Source organism: Pseudomassariella vexata, assembly GCF_002105095.1.
Source record: "Pseudomassariella vexata strain CBS 129021 chromosome Unknown BCR38scaffold_7, whole genome shotgun sequence".
NCBI classification, from domain to species: domain Eukaryota; kingdom Fungi; phylum Ascomycota; class Sordariomycetes; order Amphisphaeriales; family Pseudomassariaceae; genus Pseudomassariella; species Pseudomassariella vexata.
Window position 1 is genome coordinate 853,004 of NW_024467962.1, and position 14,210 is coordinate 867,213.

Below are 14,210 nucleotides of genomic sequence, written 5' to 3' on the forward strand. Positions count from 1 at the left end.
TGTTCTAGGTCAGCGTTTACGAGCAAAACGTATGATGATATAGAATAGGTGGATGAGGTTCACCTGAGCAAACGCATTGTGACTCATCTGTAAAACAACATTCCATTTGTGATGTAGCTATGGACTTCGGGAGGCTCAAGATGTAATTAACAGCCTAGATCTCAGGTAACCGTGGTGTACATATCCAGAGTTGGATGAGTTAAGGTACCTCGCCACCACTTGGTTGGGTCCCTGAATCGTCCCAAATGCTTCATTATCGTAACAAAACACTGATGGCGACCAATACCATCGCTAGTCGTAGTAGCGATGCTGGATTTTCCATGCAATACGCCTCATTTCCTTACCACCAACGCCTGTGATGCTATGCTATGCAGTCGTAGAATATTCGCACCCAACAGGCGACCTGTCTATGGCTGATCTGAAGAATCGTCAAGATGCGTGACCCCTGAGGTATATAACTCCGACGTGGGTCAGCAAAATTCGGACCAATTTAGAAGATGAGTACACCGAAATAAAGTCGAACAATGGCGAGATGGTCCACTCAATCATCCTAGTGTGGTGCAGGAAAGCTGAAGCCCGGCGGGAATACTGGCATTCCGTTTGCTCCAGCGGCGAGACCAAAGCCAAAGTCAGGAACGGCAGGCTGGTGGTCGTTCCCAGGTCCTCTGTCATCACGTCGATCGTCGCGACGGTTTTCCTTATTTCGGCGCCATCTGGTAAGGTTCCCTCCCTCATTGTCGTCACCACCACGGCTTGACCTGGGTCCCTGACGACCACCTTTGTCAGTCTGCATACGACGACTTATGGCCTTGGAAGAGACACCAGCGCCAATCTCAATATCGGGCTCTTCAACGACCATGCCTGACTCAATAGCACGACCGCCACTGCCTCCAAATTCGGCTGTCAGCATCCACTTGCGGTCCGCATCCGTGAGTTTGCTGATGGGGATGACACTGATGCCGGTTGAGTAGTCGCTACAATCACGGGGGCCAAAGCCTACACCCCAGCGAGTCTGCACGACGTTAGCGGCTGACAGATTATGCGCACTTCAGCATTACTTACTCTGAACTGGCTGTTCTCCATAGCCTCCTTGGCGGCGACAGCATCTCGTCGGTTGATCATCTTGACGAACGCATGTCTCTTGTCCTTGTTGACGATGCAAGTTTGCACCTGACCATGCTGTCCAAACATGTTGCGCAATTCCGACTCGGGGCACCTATACAAACATAAGTCAGATGCATGACGGATGAGAATAAGCAAACATACGTGACACCTCCCACGAAGAGAGTTCTGCTCAAAACTACAATCACGTCAGCGTGTTAACAATCAACTCTCATGAAAGCGCATACCCTTGATGTTGCCTGAGCCAATACTGCGGTCAAAATCAATCCATTTCTGGCCTGGGACGGGTCGGTCATATCGGGGGCTTGGACTGCGGCCGCGGCGACCCGGCGGGCTGCGTTGGCGGTAGTCCGGACGACCACGGCGATCTTGCTCGTCCATGCGTCCCCGGCCGGGAGAGTCATGACTAAAATGACCAAGACCAGGCCCGCGATCATTACGTCTATGAGAAGAGTCACGAGAGTCCCAATGACGTGGAGGAGACCGAGATCTAGATCGAGTGCGATATCTGTTGGGTGATCTCACAGAGTTGTGGAGGTCCTGTCGATCACGTGATTCATCTGGTCTAGAGGGGCCCTGACCCCAAGCTGAACCACCGTACGGATTTTGGTTCTGCGGAGGTACAAGGGAATGGGCAGCAATAGGAGGAGCAGAGGCAGGAGTTGCAGCTTGCATCGTTGCTAGTAGTGCTGGAATCTGGGCCTGAGGGATGCCCTGATCCAGTAGGAGTTTAATTAGCTGCACTTGCTGAGCAAAGCCGGGATCCACGCCAGCAGCCGGAAAGCCGTTGGCTTGACTACTTGCAGTCACAGGCATAGTAGGAGCTTGTGCTGGAACGGATACCTGGAGAGGATACGCATATGGCATCGCGGGTACGAGTGCGGGTGCATTTACAGGCGCCGGAGCTGCTGGGTAAGAGTAGCCAGGCTGGCTCTGGCTTACTGGCATAGGCTGCTGCTGCTGATGAGCTGGGTCATTCTGCGGATTTGCTATACTGTACGCGTTGTCGCGGGCTGGCAGCGCGGCACTGCTGGTCGGTGCCGTGATGTTCTGTCGAGCTATGTTGGCCAGTGCTTCCATGATGGCATTGGGGGCTTCCGTGGTCGGTGCTTTAGCTTCGACCATTCCATTGGAGCCGGGCAGGCCGGGCAGACCGGGACCAGGAGGCGGACTGCCGACTGGTGTCGTAGATACATCTATTTCAACGGCAAAATCGTTAGATACGTGACTTTGACACGGAATGTTGCGATTGGGAGACCCTGGTTGCCGTCCTTGGACTTGGAAGCAAACCAACCTACTTTTGATTTCAGGTGAGTTGAGCTTCTGCTTGAACGTCTCGATCATTGATAGAGGGAATGACTGTCCTTTTTCCCAGATATCAACGAGCTTCCTTAATTTCTCCTACAAGGCACATAGTCAAGTAAGTGGGTGTTCTGAGGCAGGTATTGTCCAGGTTACCGGTCGTAGTGGCAATATCGTAGTCAGCATGGAGATCAAGATATCAGAACCCACGCAGTAGAAACGAGCATCTCTACCGCCGACATTGCCAGCCGAGGCTACGAGAAACCTGCCATGAATATTTGATGAAGCGTACCTTTTGTTCTTTGGGGGCGGATTGTAGGATGTCATTCATCAAGACGGGAAGCAGCTCCGTTACTCTATGCACACCAGCAGCGAAGGTCCCATCTGGCGCAGAACTATTGATTGCTTGACCTTGTTGCTTGGCCATATCAATCCACCTGCGGGTTACAGAGTCTACGACGTAAAGCACGCCTAACTTGTGGGTTCCGGGAGTCTTCTTGAAGTGAGTATATATCTTCTGGATGAGGACCGATTCGGACTAGAAACGCGAGAAAATGTGTCAGCATGTTCATGTTGCACTATTGCATCGTATGTGAGAAGTGTGGACGACCCCTACCTGAACGTTGTCAACGCAGAGTGCGGTCAAGTTTTTGATATAGGAACCGGTAACCCCAGGGGGCTTGAGATTGAGCATGGCATTCAAGCCAGCTTCCAGCTGTGCTACTGCCGACATCTTGATGAGGGCTCCTTTTGGCAGTACACAGACAGATGGACACGTCGTAGCTCTAGGTGGACTCCGGCGGTGCCGTTGAACCGACGACACTGCCAATGTGGACTGGCCTAGATGGTCACCAAGCACTATGAGGTCTTGCGTCAATGACGATATGTGTGTGTTGCCGTAATCAGCAAATTACAGTCCGGCTCCAGCTTCACGGAGAGATCTAAATGAGCAGGTCTGGTGATATTGCAACAGTTGGGAATGCGCGGCGAAAATGACGCGGGGATTACGGTGGCGCGCCCCAAAAGTCGCTAGCGCAGCGATAGAGCTGAATTGTCTAAGAGACAGAGATACAATCGGCTTCAGATGTGGGCGATGTCAGGCCGATGGCTTCTAGATGGGAGTATGCCTGTACGGTAGTGGCAATAATAGAGGTGGAAGGATGGGGAGATACAATCCAGAAACGTAGCAGATTCAAATTTGTTGGAGCGTCAACTTCTGCCTCAGGCAGCCGAAGCTTAGCCATTGCAACGTTATGTAATTTGAGAACTGCACAAGGAAAGCCGAAAGCCAAGGTGGTTGGCCCGAACTTCTTTTACACCGAAGGTACCTCGAAGCAAAATTCCTTTCAAGGTTCGTGTATTTTTCTCCAGCTGTAGCCCGTATGCAACGGATTGACTTCTCAACTGTTGGACATGTTCTCAGTGGTGGGGGAAGACTTTTTCACAAATCAAAAAAAAAATTAAATAAAAATAAACTGAGATAAAAATTCCAGAGTAATGGGGCAGAACGCAAGATACAAGCAGGCCTCCGGACAACTGGACGTCATACTTTACCTTTACCCCGGGAATCCACTGTACTGTGTCGCGGCTTCGAAATCCGACGCCGCGGGGACCACCGTTCGTTTAACATCTTCTTATGAAGCAAAAAATATAATTCAGTAACAAAACTATTCTAGTACTATTCCACAGCTATTCCACTAGCAACTCAAATGGGAAACTGCTTCACAGTGATTGGAAATTAACATTGGAGGTCAATTGGCTTAGAACCTTCGCTTGTAAGAGTACCGGCTGCTACCTTACAGCCGTCAATGGCTGAGTGGAGATCCCTCAACAATGACCGGAGAGAAAGAGAATGCCCGTGCGTCTATTTCTATCTCTTCTAATTCTTCGGCCTGCGGGAAATTGTTACAACCTCTTCTCTCCAATCCTTGGCCAGCTCCCTCGCGCACCTTGTTTCTTGTTCCATTCAGCGGTATTATACAAAAGAAGACACAATGGCTTCGATGCGCCTAAGTTCTTCCGCACTGCGAGCGTTGCGAACTCCCGGGTTCACAGTCCGTAACACTGCCTTCACTGCCGCGAGATGCTACTCGGCAAAGACCCAGGTACGGTCCATCCGAACGAGGGCCCATTGGTTTCTATGAAATTTATCTAACATATTACAGACTCTGAAGGAGCGCTTTGCTGAGCTGCTTCCCGAGAAGATCGAGGAGATCAAGGCTCTCCGCAAGTAAGCCCCTCCCTCCCCCATGACGGATAACAACCGAATTACAGCTCACACCTGTTGCAGAGAGCATGGCTCCAAAGTCATTGACAAGGTCACTCTTGACCAGGTTTACGGTGGTGCGCGAGGCATCAAGTCCCTCGTGTGGGAAGGCTCCGTTCTTGACTCCGAGGAGGGTATTCGCTTCCGGGGCAAGACTATTCCCGAGTGCCAAGAACTTCTTCCCAAGGCTCCAGGTGGCAAGGAGCCTCTGCCCGAAGGTATGGATCATGTCTCGAATCCAGCTGAAGTCCGGAACTGACAGCGACCTCCTTAGGCCTCTTCTGGCTCCTCCTGACCGGCGAAGTGCCTACTGAGCAGCAGGTCCGCGACCTGTCTGCTGAGTGGGCCGCTCGATCCGACATCCCCAAGTTCGTCGAAGAGCTCATCGACCGTTGCCCTAGTGATCTTCACCCCATGGCTCAGTTCTCTCTCGCCGTTACTGCTCTGGAGCACACCTCCTCGTTTGCCAAGGCATACGCTAAGGGTATGAACAAGAAGGATTACTGGGGATACACTTTCGAGGACTCCATGGACTTGATTGCCAAGCTACCCAATATTGCCTCCCGCATCTACCAGAACGTCTTCAAGGGCGGCAAGGTTGCTCCTATCCAAAAGGACAAGGACTACTCTTTCAACTTTGCCAACCAGCTCGGCTTCGGTGAAAACACCGATTTCATCGAGCTCATGCGTCTGTACTTGACCATCCACACTGATCATGAGGGTGGCAACGTCAGCGCTCACACCACCCACCTTGTTGGCAGTGCTCTCAGCTCTCCTTTCCTTTCCCTGGCTGCTGGGCTGAACGGCCTTGCTGGCCCACTCCACGGTCTTGCCAACCAGGAGGTGCTAAACTGGCTCACGGAGATGAAGAAGGCTGTTGGCGATGATCTTAGCGACAAGGCCATCACTGACTATCTCTGGTCCACCCTCAACTCGGGCCGTGTTGTCCCCGGATACGGCCACGCCGTTCTCCGGAAGACTGACCCCCGATACATGGCTCAGCGCACCTTTGCCCAGGAGAAGATGCCCAATGACCCGATGTTCCAACTGGTCAGCCAGGTCTACAAGATCGCCCCCAAGGTTCTCACCGAGCACGGCAAGACCAAGAACCCCTACCCCAATGTCGATGCCCACTCTGGTGTCCTCCTCCAGTACTACGGTTTGACCGAGGCCAACTACTACACTGTGCTCTTCGGTGTCTCGCGCGCCATTGGTGTCCTGCCCCAGCTGATCATTGACCGCGCTGTTGGTGCCCCCATCGAGCGTCCCAAGAGCTTCTCTACCGCCAAGTGGATTGAGATCTGCAACAAGCTGTAAATGACACAGCAAGGTTGTATGTTTTACGCGGTGGAATGATGATTATACCGGATAGAATGGGCTCATTCAAACGGGCAGTGTAGGGTCATATGGGGGGTTGGTGTTGGGCAGGCTCCTGATGATACCACACGCTGCACTTGTACATTACATACTCATGGATTACGGTCTGTGCAGTTGCTATCAATTATATTTTGCAAATTCTGATGCTCCACTCCAATAGAAATAAATCGAAACATTTGAAAGACTGGCGGCAATGTATACTAAAATACAACTCGGTGTACGCCGCATTACATTAATTTAGTTTTGCGGCCATTTGTTCTTGCTGCTAAACCCGAAAGTTGCCGAACCAATGTACAAACGTTCCAACGGGTCGGAAGCTTCAATAGTGAAATGGTGTGGTTGAGGCTTTTCTTGTTAACCTCCGGCAATGCTAAAAAAGCAAAGCTAAGGCTATTGTGGGAAGGGCAATGATTCCTGTTGGGGATCCGGATGTGTGCAGGCCGGGCTTTGCGCTGCCGTACGGCTGGCTGGCTTTGTTGAGCTACTCTGCTTGGCAAATCAGAAAGAGAGTTCTGATTATGACCATGGAGCTAGTCAGCTTCCCGTCTTGTTTGTACCACCGTGGCTAGCTGATGCTCATCCTCCAAAACCCTGCATCTCCGAAAAGGAGTATTTCAAATCTACCGGACACAATATCAAATCGCACATCCCGACTTCCCTTCGCGCAAGGAAATCTACTGCTACTTGAACGAGGTAAGTGCAACCCCATTCCTCTCGTAGCTTCCCTCAACCCGACGGCTCGGGCCACCTGACCCACTATTCTCTGGATACATCCATACCATTATCTTGTGCTCACTGCATAGTAAGCTTACCCGAAGCCATACAGACATCCTCTGGCGTATAGCAACATCCCCGATTCGAACCCCGAAATCCCTGCCTCTGCTGTACTCTTCAGCTCCCCAGATTTTCACATCTTTCGGTTCCATCTCTGTTACCCCGTTCCCGCCGCTTCGCCCTTCGCGACGCCTTCTTTCTTGCCTTGGTCAGGCCCGCCAACAACATCCAACTCTGCGATGTCTGCTCCCTTCGCTGGCGCAATGCCGTCGAAAGACGATAAAAAGATAGAGAAGAAGCCCATACGCTTCTCGAATCTGTTGTTGGGAAGTGGTCTGAATCTGTTCGAGGTGACGACCCTGGGCCAGCCACTTGAGGTTATCAAGACCACCATGGCAGCGAACCGTGGCGATAGCTTCACTGCGGCGCTGGGGCGCATCTGGAACCGCGGCGGCGCATTCGGCTGTATGTTCAACTTTCTTGGACTCCCTGTTTGCCAAGATAGAGCTGTTGCTAACTTGGGGGTTTGCCTAATATACAGACTATCAAGGTCTCATTCCCTGGGCCTGGATCGAAGCCTCAACCAAGGGTGCCGTGCTGCTTTTCGTCGCCTCGGAGGCTGAATACTATGCTCGCGTTGCCGGCGCCTCGGAGTTCGGTGCTGGCATCACCGGTGGTGTCATTGGTGGTGTTGCTCAGGCATACGCCACCATGGGATTCTGCACCTGCATGAAGACGGTTGAGATCACACAGCACAAGCTAGTCGCGTCCGGCGTCAAGCCTCCCAGTACTTTCACGACCTTCATGAACATCTACCGCCAGGAGGGTATCAAGGGCATCAACAAGGGTGTCAATGCCGTTGCCATCCGTCAGATGACCAACTGGGGTTCGCGATTCGGCCTCTCGCGTCTGGCTGAGCAAGGCATTCGTCGCGTCACCAAGAAGGAGAACGGCGAGGCTTTGTCCGCCGTTGAGAAGATCACGGCTTCGGCGCTGGGTGGCGGTTTGTCCGCCTGGAACCAGCCCATCGAGGTCATCCGTGTCGAGATGCAGAGCAAGAAGGAGGATCCGAACCGACCGAAGAAGATGACAGTTGGCAACACCGCCAAATACATCTACCAGAACAACGGTCTCAAGGGTCTTTATCGCGGTGTTACCCCGCGCATTGGGTTGGGCGTTTGGCAGACGGTCTGCATGGTGGCCATGGGCGATATGGCCAAGACTTACGTTGAGAAGTTGACCGGTGAAAAGGTTACGGCGAAGCATTAGGCGGCGTTTGTTTTGGTCCTCCTCCCTGTGGATGGGAGTTTTGAGGTTGCGTGCTATGGGTACGGCTTTTACTGAGGGACGGACACGAAGGAAATTTCGGTATAGTGGTTATAGACGTTACCGAGGGACTGGCCGTTCGAGTAGTCCTGCGCCTTGCTGTTTTTATAGTATAATACAATTGACCAATTTTGGTATCATGGCGCTCCTAGGGTCGAACTATTCATATGTCAGCCTTCTACTGCTTTTGAGAAGTTGAGAAATATCCATGCAGTATCCTTCTGACCTTGACCTCGACCTTTCCCCCGAACATACTTCGGGATCTTGAACGTTGGATACCGGTATAGTTGCATATAATGATAGTGATTATTCAGTGGTATAACAGTGCAGATAGACCCCATAGAATAATTATGTTTATTCCACGGAGTATAATCCTTGCCATCGTTGAGACGAGAGATGATCGAATGGGAAGACAACGATACATCAATAAGATACAATCAACGATAAGGAGCATGGAAGCCTCGGTCAATAAATGTGTCCTCCAGTGGACTTGATCCACAGCTTCTGAGCTTTGGCCCAGGCCCATCAAGAACACGCACGAATAGCAATTTATAAGAGTTCGTCATATTAATAACTACACAGGTAGGCTTCCCGTCAAGCAACAGCGACCAAAATGTCTCCATTCCGTTGCTATGACGCAGAATTGGCAATCGCGTTCGCAATACCGACAAAGCCGATTTGCTCTACCTTTCTCGTGTCATATCGTTAAGAAGGGCTCCACATCGAGGAGGGCCGATAGGTATTAGTGATCTAGAACTATGTTTTGGTAAGGATACTTCGGACCGTCCCATTGCATAGTATGTTTCGTTTAATACATGGCTTTTGATGTTGGTTACAGGGCCATATTAGTCAATGGTTTTGATGTACCTCGGTCAAACTGTGGTGTTGCGTGCCTAGCAGAGAGGACTTACCCACTATTATAGGGGTTACTCCATTAACGAACAGGTAACACTTGAGATGCAGCCGTTAAGTTGAAACGGCGCAGTACTGGAAACTCCCATATCTGGCTCTAAAAAGTTCCAGCTGTTAAAGGGCAGATTGAGAAAATCACAATATGCTGATGATCGTCAAACCCCCCAAGATGAAAACACCCTGGGGTGGGAGGGGGAGACTATGTGATAGTGCTGCGTGATGGCGACGAAGATAGAGGTCGAGAAAGGAATGGCGAAGATTGGAGTCGAGGGCTCGGCTTTAGGATGATAGAGATTATTGTATTCAAGCTGCAAGTCACAAAAACTATCTTGAAATTTGCGACCCCGAGGAGCTGCACCCAGGAATCATATATTGCACTAGGGTTGACGTCAAATAGAGTATATAGTGAATTGCGTCGGGTTTGCCCAACTTGAGCAACGTCGTCTGGCCTTGTTGTGACTTATAACGGCATAGGCGTCAGGATTGTCTTGAATAGTAATGTCTTTGCCCATGAGTCCTTTCCACTGGACATCTTCGCTCGCGATTTCACAACATTAAAATCCATTACTATGTCGACAATGGTGACAATCTAGCCATCAGTAATGCAGTGAAGCACAATACGCAATCATGCGAGAGAGTATCGGGGATGATTTGATGGGCGCATTAGCACTTTATCCAAATCAGGAGCATGAGTAGTTACGGCCAGCTGAGTTCGATTATACATATTAAATAAAGAACGTACATGTCACCCCTTACTACTAACGGCTTCACGTCCCGAACTTCCCAGTTCCCTGGTTAACAACAGCAGAATGAGCAACCAGGAGTATCCAGGTGGTTTTAGAAGCACCAATTATAAACGCACGAAATGGATATCGTGTTGTCATGTCTGTGAGACCCCCAGGATTATTCCACTCCCCTCCCCGACTTTTCAGACCTGGTCACAGTCTCAATCTAGCAGGCCAAGCCGTTTGAGAAGTGGCAAAGCAATATGGCTCACGTATCCATGTGCAAAGAAGACATGACAAGAAAATCAACTTGTTTAGTGATGATGTGAGACAGTTTAAGGTTGTTCATTATATACGCACTCCTCAAAGATTAAGTAAGCAATTATATGAACACTGCCTATTGTCTCTTGGCAAGTAGACAGTACTTACACACAAGCCTGCATGTGAAATTTGGAAACCGATTGCATGTGTAGCGGTTTCTAGAAAACTTCGCTCTGTGCAAACGGGCTGACTAGTCTTGACATATTGTAAGGAAAAGGTGACGAGCAGGGTGACGAGTTCTCCACTGCAAAGCCAACTGATATGCAAGAGTGCAAACCCAAGCTCACATCAATTCATCAAGTAAGTTCAATACTTTGTTTGATTTCGAGGTTTCGAGTCCAATCATTCTCCGATCTGGGACAAAGAACCCCCGTCTTCCTCCGTTTGATACCTTAGCCAACGGCTAAAATGTTTCGAGTTCCCCAAATATGAAAACGAACAATAGCCAAGGCCAACCTACTCCTGCCCAGAGTCTTGGAACTACAGCAATTTATAGTCTGGAGGTGACGATCGGCCTCATGCCAAGAAGAGACGGATTGGTAAGCTGCCTTACAGAGACACGCGTGTTCCTGAACGAGTGAATGGTGGTTTGATGTGCAGTCTTGGCTCTGTATTCCGCGTACGGGCCATCGCGTCCTCGGTGGCTCTGCAAAAAGAATATCTGCGGGGTACAGAAGAAGCCGCAATCCTCATGATAGGGAAGCAGTACTACCAGACAGTGAGCGCGATGTCCTAATCATTCCACAGCCAGCTACGTGGAACAATCAGTACAGGAGGTTGTGTCATGGTGATCACCTACTTCAAGTGTCGTGACCTTCTGTGGCTTGAATGTAATCTTCAGTCTTGGCCCCAATGGTCGATATCAGAGTTGAACTTTGAGGCTTGGCTGAATGCAAAGGATTGTCAGACGTTGGGTGGATGATTTCGCGAACTTGTGGCTTGAGTCAAGAGATTCGTCAGAGCCTTCGTATCGCTTTCCTCTAACCAGCAGGATTTATGCTTGTGAATTCTAAAAAAGCATGGGAGTTACCAAATCACAATGCATCTAATGTGTCCTCCCAGCCACTTTTTGGAATGGTGGAAAGTGCGCCAAATTATAAAGTCCTGGCAACCAAACATGAACGGATGGATCCGCGCGACAGGCGGACAGCTGAAGACAAGCTTTCATGACCCAGTTCTTCAGCTGCAAAGTTATGTAAGTTGGCAACTTGATCAGACCTGAAAATAACGTCATGTCACTGTCTCCGGTTAAGCATGTAACTCTCTGTTCACCTTCGGCTGGTTGGGTTCGAGGCTGTCAAGGCAATGGCTGCCGAAGGTCTGATCCAAGGTATCAGATGTCGTGGCGTGTTCTCTCGCATGCGTCGGACTTGCACACCATCCGGAGGTCTGAGTTGACACGAAACTGTACGTTCTGATCTAGAACAACTCTATTCCCCAAAGCTACCGAGAATCGGGAGACTTGGAGCTTCTAGAAGAACTCTGCTGTAGGCTATGAGTAACTGCAACACTGATCAGACGGGGCTGCTCAGAACTACCGGAGCAGCTACTGCGGTTTTCACATGTGCAGGTCCGGCCGAGCTGTCTTTGACATCGTTGCCAACTTGCAAAATGGCCGAAAACTGGAGACGAATGAAAGCCGTGCGGCGTCTACGTACGATGGGCTGCCACTTGAAATGAGTTGTTCATGCGATGCGTTGTCTTATGTGATCAGGTCAGGTAAGCAACACACTGGCTACGACTGATGACAAGATCTAAATTGTAAACAAACTCGCGAACAGACATCCATCCTGATAAACAGGCTCCTAGGTTTCGTTTCACACCTGCGAAAGCTATCCTTGTCATCACAGCTTTGCCCTGCACACGGTTGTGGTTGCTCGGCACCAGACGCATCAAGCTTTGGACGAAATACTAGACGAGGAAGTAGAAGTGGTTTGACACTGTGTTGTGCAGGCCTAAGTCGTTGTAACTCGACGGATGCAACAGTACCAAAGGACCGCGCTTTTTTGACTTGGACAGTCCCTGACTGATAACGACAATCGAGACGTCTTCTCGGCGCTATCGCGACTCGCGCCCTCAGCAGCTCGGCTGGCGGAGCGCGTCTTCTCAATAAACAACAAAAGTGGGTACTCCGTACGAAATACCGCGTAATGTCCGATCGTGCAAAAAAGTCCTCCTCCTCCACAGCGCTGTCAGGGTTTAGTGGGGGCAAGCCTGGGGATTTATCGGCGTGCAGGCGCGTCGAGGTCTTTGCGTAGTGGTGTGGTTCCAATGTCAACCTCTGTGCTGGGGAAATGCTGGCAGAGTCAAGTGGGTGGGTAAGACCGTTAGAACGACGCTGGAATTGCTAGTCTGCACCGTGTCAAGTCCAGACCGCCAGACGTTGTTGCTCTGCTACCAACATCGTGCATCGCGTAGGCATTCAGGGCGCATTGATTGGCGAATCTCAATGCCGGCGGGGCCGGTAGCTATCGCGCCGACTCTTGAGCTGTGATCCCCGGTTCACCTCTGCGAGGCGAGCATGCGAGGCGAGAGCGACAGCGAGTGATGGTAGTGCCGTGATTGACGTCCCGACTCGATAACCACACTATCATGACAGGGCAATGGCTTGGCCGTTAGCCGGAGGAAAAGGATCTATGACATTACGGGTTGGAGCGTCGTATGTGGGTTCTGTTGACGATGTCCGTGGCGTTTGTCAAGATGTATTGCGCCGTCAACCGCTTGTGGTAATGCGACTTGGAACCAGCACGTTTCCGCCACAACGGTTGCAAAGACAACGTACAACCCCACCTTTCTGGCCACCTAATCCGCCAACTACAACAACCTTCGGCACAACAGATTATCGTCGGTACTGGCTATTATTATACAATGCCTCGATATTCAGAAAATTCGATTCAAGGCGCTCTCAACGATATCAATCAAGGGATATCCCAGCGCCAGGCTTCCCTCCGATGGGGCGTTCCACGCTCTACCCTATAACTTCGTTACGCCCCAAACCTCGTAAGAAGGTACGATTAGGGCCTAATGAACGATTTGGTAACATTGTACAGATTAAGGAAGCGATGGATCGAGCCCTTGAAGTAGAACGGCAACGAGACCAGGTACAACGTCGGAATCAGGTAATACTGGACCCAGCTAAGGCGTCAGAATCTATCAGATCTATACCTCAGGAAGCCCTAGAGCACAGCTTTCTATTAGAGCTGGTTGTACCTGAATAGCTATAATAGTACGTTGAATACACTGTTTCGAATACCTTCAATTGGATTGCAATATGTGGCCAGAAACGTGGGTGGCCGGAAAGGTGGGTTGTACGTTAGCCGCAAACCAAATAAGCAATGATTCGACAAGTACACGATAAGCACTACTTGAAGAGCGGGAGCAAACAGCTCTCATCGTGTGGGACAAGCAGCACATACGGCAGCTCCGATGGCATTTGGGCACATGCCGATCTACAGACCGCAAAGCTCGCAGACACAGAATCTGGTGCACTCTCCGAGAGGCAATATCTGGTCTGGAACATCATTTGTCCTTTGCTTGATCTTGATCCTTTGCAATTATCCAGTAATATGCTATCCATTACGTTGATTGTGCGTAGAGTGCCTCGGGTGTATCATGAAGTGCCAATGCGAGTAAGTGCTAGCCAGAGATTACAACCACGGAAGGGTCGCCCAGTCAGGTTCTCACCTTCCTATCCGATTGGACTGACTCAGCTTGGGCACCCTTAGACCTGCCAAGTCCAAGATGAAAATGACGTATTGAGCAGCGGCACTTTGGCCGAGGGGTCGAGCGATTTTTGGAATCCCCATCCCGCATCCGTACTACAGTATAGCAAAAGAACGATCCAATTCCTCTCAATGGAGCGTGTACAGGAGTGAGATATGAAGATATCTGACTGGGCGGATTTGGCAAAACGATTAGTGGTCTTGGTGTTCTGCGCGTCCGTGTGTGAACAAGCGGGATCAGCGGGCAATAGTGTTGTGGCATCGATAACGATACGGCCGGCGTGTTGAACAAATAAGATAATGCCGCAGCGAACAGTCAATATCGATTGTTTCGCAAATCCTTAGCACACAGTGCAGATAAGT

The 14,210-nt window shown here is 50.4% G+C and overlaps 4 protein-coding genes across 4 annotated transcripts; 3 read left to right on the forward strand and 1 right to left on the reverse strand.

The window, feature by feature from the left end:
* Window positions 1-269: 269 nt before the first annotated feature.
* Window positions 270-3,342, reverse strand: BCR38DRAFT_205502 (uncharacterized protein). The gene is made up of 7 exons (XM_040854121.1): window positions 3,041-3,342; window positions 2,717-2,962; window positions 2,421-2,523; window positions 1,350-2,318; window positions 1,267-1,300; window positions 1,063-1,216; window positions 270-1,012 (listed from the first exon to the last, which is right to left on the reverse strand). The coding sequence occupies exons 1-7, from the start codon at window positions 3,155-3,157 to the stop codon at window positions 551-553; spliced, it is 2,085 nt and encodes a 694-aa protein (XP_040715465.1). The 5' UTR covers window positions 3,158-3,342; the 3' UTR covers window positions 270-550.
* Window positions 3,343-4,418: 1,076 nt separating this feature from the next.
* Window positions 4,419-6,007, forward strand: BCR38DRAFT_485193 (citrate synthase-like protein; the record flags this gene model as incomplete). Its single annotated transcript, XM_040863846.1, has 4 exons — window positions 4,419-4,529; window positions 4,590-4,654; window positions 4,715-4,908; window positions 4,965-6,007. The coding sequence occupies 4 exons, from the start codon at window positions 4,419-4,421 to the stop codon at window positions 6,005-6,007; spliced, it is 1,413 nt and encodes a 470-aa protein (XP_040715466.1).
* A 1,073-nt stretch (window positions 6,008-7,080) lies between these two features.
* On the forward strand, window positions 7,081-8,110 carry BCR38DRAFT_457855 (mitochondrial carrier domain-containing protein; the record flags this gene model as incomplete). Its single annotated transcript, XM_040862083.1, has 2 exons — window positions 7,081-7,306; window positions 7,383-8,110. 2 exons carry the CDS (start codon window positions 7,081-7,083, stop codon window positions 8,108-8,110), a joined length of 954 nt encoding a protein of 317 aa, XP_040715467.1.
* Window positions 8,111-11,242: 3,132 nt separating this feature from the next.
* Window positions 11,243-12,040, forward strand: BCR38DRAFT_409457 (uncharacterized protein; the record flags this gene model as incomplete). The annotated part of the gene is made up of 4 exons (XM_040858374.1): window positions 11,243-11,320; window positions 11,379-11,532; window positions 11,644-11,844; window positions 11,907-12,040. The coding sequence occupies 4 exons, from the start codon at window positions 11,243-11,245 to the stop codon at window positions 12,038-12,040; spliced, it is 567 nt and encodes a 188-aa protein (XP_040715468.1).
* Window positions 12,041-14,210: the final 2,170 nt, after the last annotated feature.

What these genes read in the sequence shown, in the direction of transcription:
- BCR38DRAFT_205502 (XM_040854121.1), bottom strand. Translation starts at nt 3,157, where the DNA reads ATGTCGGCAGTAGCACAGCTGGAAGCTGGCTTGAATGCCATGCTCAAT. An exon ending in CCGCCCCCAAAGAACAAAAG is followed by an intron (nt 2,524 to 2,716) that starts GTACGCTTCATC and finishes TGTGCCTTGTAG; the next exon opens with GAGAAATTAAGGAAGCTCGT. An exon ending in CAACTCACCTGAAATCAAAA is followed by an intron (nt 2,319 to 2,420) that starts GTAGGTTGGTTT and finishes CCGTTGAAATAG; the next exon opens with ATGTATCTACGACACCAGTC.